The sequence below is a fragment of the Sciurus vulgaris genome, assembly GCF_902686455.1.
Source record: "Sciurus vulgaris genome assembly, contig: HiC_scaffold_543_arrow_ctg1, whole genome shotgun sequence".
NCBI classification, from domain to species: domain Eukaryota; kingdom Metazoa; phylum Chordata; class Mammalia; order Rodentia; family Sciuridae; genus Sciurus; species Sciurus vulgaris.
Window position 1 is genome coordinate 18019 of NW_027632484.1, and position 4803 is coordinate 22821.

The 4803-nt window shown below is 35.6% G+C and overlaps 1 protein-coding gene across 1 annotated transcript; it reads left to right on the forward strand.

The window, feature by feature from the left end:
* The first annotated feature begins 3530 nt into the window (after window positions 1-3530).
* On the forward strand, window positions 3531-4600 carry LOC306652727 (large ribosomal subunit protein uL1m-like). The gene is given in 2 exon segments (XM_079125468.1): window positions 3531-4195; window positions 4198-4600. Coding segments are annotated over 2 exon segments (987 nt in total). The 5' UTR covers window positions 3531-3537; the 3' UTR covers window positions 4527-4600.
* The last annotated feature ends 203 nt before the right edge of the window (window positions 4601-4803 follow it).

A 4803-nucleotide genomic window follows, 5' to 3' on the forward strand; every position in this document is an offset into this window, starting at 1 on the left:
CAATAACACAATCAACAACTTAGACTTAACCAACTTATATAGAATATACAATCCAACAAAGAAAGAATACATTTTCTTCTCAGCAGCACATGGATTCTTCCCTAAAATGATTTATGCCACAAAACTACTGTTAGCATACACAAGAAGATAGAAATAATACCTTGTACTCTATCAGATCATAATGGATAGAAATTAGAAATAAATGGCAGAATAAAAAACAAAAACTTCTTCAATACCTGGAGATTAAATAATACACTATTATATAATGAATGGATAACAGAAGACATCAGGAGGGAAATAAAAAAAATTCTTAAAAGTAAACAAGAACAAAGACACAACATTTCAAAATCTCTGGGACACTATGAAAGCAGTACTTAGGAAGATTTATTTCATGGGGCACATAAAACAAAAGAAGTAGAAATCAACAAATAAACGACTTAATACTACAGCTCAAAGCCCTAGAAAAAGAACAGCAGACTAACACCAAAAGTAGTAGAAGACAGGAAATAGTTAAAATCAGAGCCGAAATCAACGAAATTGAAATAAAAGAAACAATTGGAAAAATTAGCAAAATAAATATTTGGTTCTTTGAAAGAATAAACAAAATTGATAAACCCTTTGCCACACTAACAAAGAGAAAGAAGGAGAAAACTAAATTACTAAAATTCAGAATTAACAAGGAAATATCACAACAGATATGAGTGAAATACAAAATATAGTTAGAAGCTATTTTGAAAATCTATACTCCAACAAAACAGAAAACCTCGAAGACATCAACAAGTTTCTAGAGATATATGAATTACCTAAACTGAACGGAGGAGGACATACACAACTTAAGTAAATCAATTTCAAGCAATGAAATAGAAGAGGTCATCAAAAGCCTACCAACAAAGAAAAGTCTGGGAGCATATGTGTTCTCAGCCGAGATTCTACAAGACATTTAACGGAAGAGCTCATTCCAATACTTCTCAAAGTATTCCATGAAATAGAAGAGGAGGGAACACTCCCAAACTCATTCTATGAAGCCAATATCACCCTGATACCTAAACAAGACAGAGACACATCGAGGAAAGAAAATTTCAGACCAATATCTTTAATGAACAGTGACACAAAAATTCTCAACAAAATTTAGCAAATCTCATACAAATATATTAAAAAAATTGTGCACCACGATCAAGTAGATTTTATCCCAGGAATGCAAGTTTGGCTCAGTATCTGTGAATCAATAAATGTCATTCACCATATCAACAGACTTAAAGTTAAGAATCACAGGATTATTTCAATAGATGAAGAAAAAGCATTTGATAAAATACAGCATCCCTTCATGGTCAAAACACTAGAAAAAATCGGGGTGGTGAGAACATTCCTTAGCATTGTAAAGGCCATCTATGCTAAGCCCATATCCAGTATCATTCTAAAGGGTGAAAAACTGAAAGCATTCCCCCTAAAAACTGGAACAAGGCAGGGATGCCCTCTTTCACCACTCCTATTCAACATCATTCTTGAGACTCTAGCCAGAGCAATTAGACAAACCAAAGAAATTAAAGGGATACGAATTGGAAAAGAAGAACTCAAACTATCCCTGTTCGCTGATGACGTGATTATATATTTAGAGGAACCTGGAAATTCCACCAGAAAACTCTGATAACTCATATGTGAATTCAGTAAAGTAGCAGGTTACAAGATTAATGCTCATAAATCAATGCATTTTTATACACAAGTTATGAATCTTCAGAAATAGAAATTAGGAAAACTGCCCCATTCACAAGAGCATCAAAAACAATAAAATACTTGGGAATCAATCTCACAAAAGAGGTGAAAGACCTCTACAATGAGAACTACAGAGCACTAAAGAAAGAAATTAAAGAAAGCCTTAGAAGATGGAAAGATCTTCCATGTTGTTGGAGAGGCAGAATTAATATTGTCAAAATGGCCATACTACCCAAAGTGCTATACAGATTCAATGCAAATCCAATTAAAGTCCCAATGATGTACCTTACAGAAATAGAGCAAGCAATTATGAAATTCATCTGGAAGAATAAAAAACACAGAATAGCTAAAGCAACCCTCAGTAGAAAGAGCGAAGCAGGGGGTATTGCAATACCAGATCTTCAACTCTATTACAAAGCAATAGTAACAAAAATGGCATGGTATTGGTACTAAAATAGACAGGTAGATCAATGGTACAGAATAGAGGACATGGACACACACCCAAATATATGAAATTTTCTCATACTAGACAAAGGGTCCAAAAATATGCAATGGAGAAAAGATAGCCTCTTCAACAAATGGTGCTGGGAAAACTGGAAAACCGTATGCAACAGAATGAAATTAAACCCCTATCTCTCACCATGAACAAAACTCAACTCAAAATGGATCAAGGACCTCGGAATCAGACCAGAGACCCTGCATCTTATAGAAGAAAAATAGGTCCAAACCTTCAACTTGTTGGCTTAGGATCAGACTTCCTTAACAGGACCCCCATATCCCAAGAAATAAAAGCAAGAATCAACCACTGGGATTGATTCAAACTAAAAAGCTTTCTCTCAGCAAAGGAAACTATCAGTAATGTGAAGAGAGAGCCTACAGAGTGGGAGAATGACTTTACCACTCATACTTCAGATAGAGAGCTAATTTCCAGAATCTATAAAGAACTCAAAAGACTCTACACCAAGAATACAAATAATCCAATCAACAAATGGGCTAAGGAAATGAACAGAAACTTCACAGAAGAAGATCTAGATGCAATCAACAGACATATGAAAAAATGTTCAACATTTCTAGTAATAAGAGAAATGCAAATCAAAACTACCCTAAGATTTTATCTCACCCAAATTAGAATGGGGATTATCAAGAACACACGCAACAATAGGTGTTGGTGAGGATGTGGGGAAAAAGGTACACTCATACATTGCTGGTGGGGTTGCAAATTAGTGCAGCCACTCTGGAAAGCAGTATGGAGATTCCTCCGAAATCTTGGAATGGAACCACCATTTGACCCAGCTATCCCACTCCTTGGCCTATACCTAAAGGTTTTAAAATCAGCATACTACAGAGATACAGCCACATCAATGTTCATAGCTGCTCAATTCACCATAGCCAGATTGTGGAACCAACCTAGATGCCCTTCAGTTGGTGAATGGTTAAAGAAACTGTGGCATATATATACAACGGAATATTATTCTGCCATGAAGAATGATAAAATTATGGCATTTGCAGGAAAATGGATGAAATTGGAGTATATCATGCTAAGTGAGATTAGCCAATCTTAAAAAAGTAAAAGACGAATGATCTTGCTGATAAGTGGATGAGGACATATAATGGGGGTAGGAGGGGTTAGCATTAGGGTTAGGGTTAGATTCAGGGTTAGGGATAAGGAGGGTGGTAAGAATGAAGGAAGAAAGGACTGTATAGAGGGAAAAGAGTGGTGGGAGGGGTTGGAGGAAGGGAAAAAATAACAGAATGAATCAAACAACATTGTCCTATGTGAATTTATGAATTTTAATTAAAAAATTAAATAATAGAACACAATCCGGAATGTCCAACATGGCAGCGGCCGTAAGATGCCTCGGAAGAGTCTTGATACATCATCAAACACATAATCCTTCCAGGATGGTTTATCAGACATCTCTTTATCCTTGTTCTTTAAACATTCAGGTGCCCAATAGACATTTTGCTGCTGCTGCTACAAAGTCTGCAAAGAAAACAAAAAAAGATACCAAAGGAAAAGCATCAGATGAAAAACAGGATGAGATAGAAAGAATAAAGTCATATCCCTACATGGAAGGTGAACCTGAGGATGATGTCTATTTAAAACGCCTATACCCGAGGCAGATATATGAGGTGGAGAAAGCTGTTCAGTTACTTAAGAAATTTCAAATTTTGGACTTTACTAATCCAAAGCAAGGGGTTTATCTTGACTTGTCACTGGATATGGCACTGGGGAAAAAGAAAAAAGTGGAGCCATTTGCCAGTGTTATTAGTTTTCCATACCCATTTGCATCAGAAATCAATAAAGTTGCTGTATTTACTCGGGATGCATCAGATTTTAAAATAGCAGAAGAAAATGGAGCTGCATTTGCAGGAGGAACTAATCTGATTCAGAAGATTTTGGATGATGAAATTCAAGTAGACTTTTATGTAGCTGTTCCAGAAATAATGCCTGAACTTAATCCATTAAAGAAGAAACTGAAAAAAAGTTTCCAAGGCTTGCTAGAAATTCCATTGGCCGTGACATCCCCAAAATGCTTGAATTATTTAAAACTGGACATGAAATTCGTGTAGATGAGGAAAGAGAGAACTTTCTCAGTACCCAAATAGCCACATTGGATATGTCAAGTGACCAGATTGCTACCAATCTGCAAGCAGTTATTAATGAAGTCTGTAAGCATAGACCTCTGAATTTGGGTCCCTTTGTAGTACATGCCTTCCTTCATAGCGCAACAAGTGAGGCTTTGCTACTAAAGATTGATCCATTGCTGCCCAAAGAAGTAGAAACTAAAAAAAGTAACCAAGAAGCTGCCTAAAAGTGTTGAATTGTGAAATTATTTTGAATGGATTAAGAAACAACAAAGAAAATTATAAAACTGCATGATTTCTACATTTGATGTCATGATTTCTTGAACATTGCACTTAGAAGTGAATTTCAACACTGAAAATTTATACAATTTCAAAATTAAGAAAATATTTCTTTGAACCTGCTTTGTAGATTCTGTCACATTCTACATTTTAATAGATATAGCAATTGATAACTTAACAACTTTCCTTTGGGAGCCACAACCATCTGAGGGAAGAGTAACATGC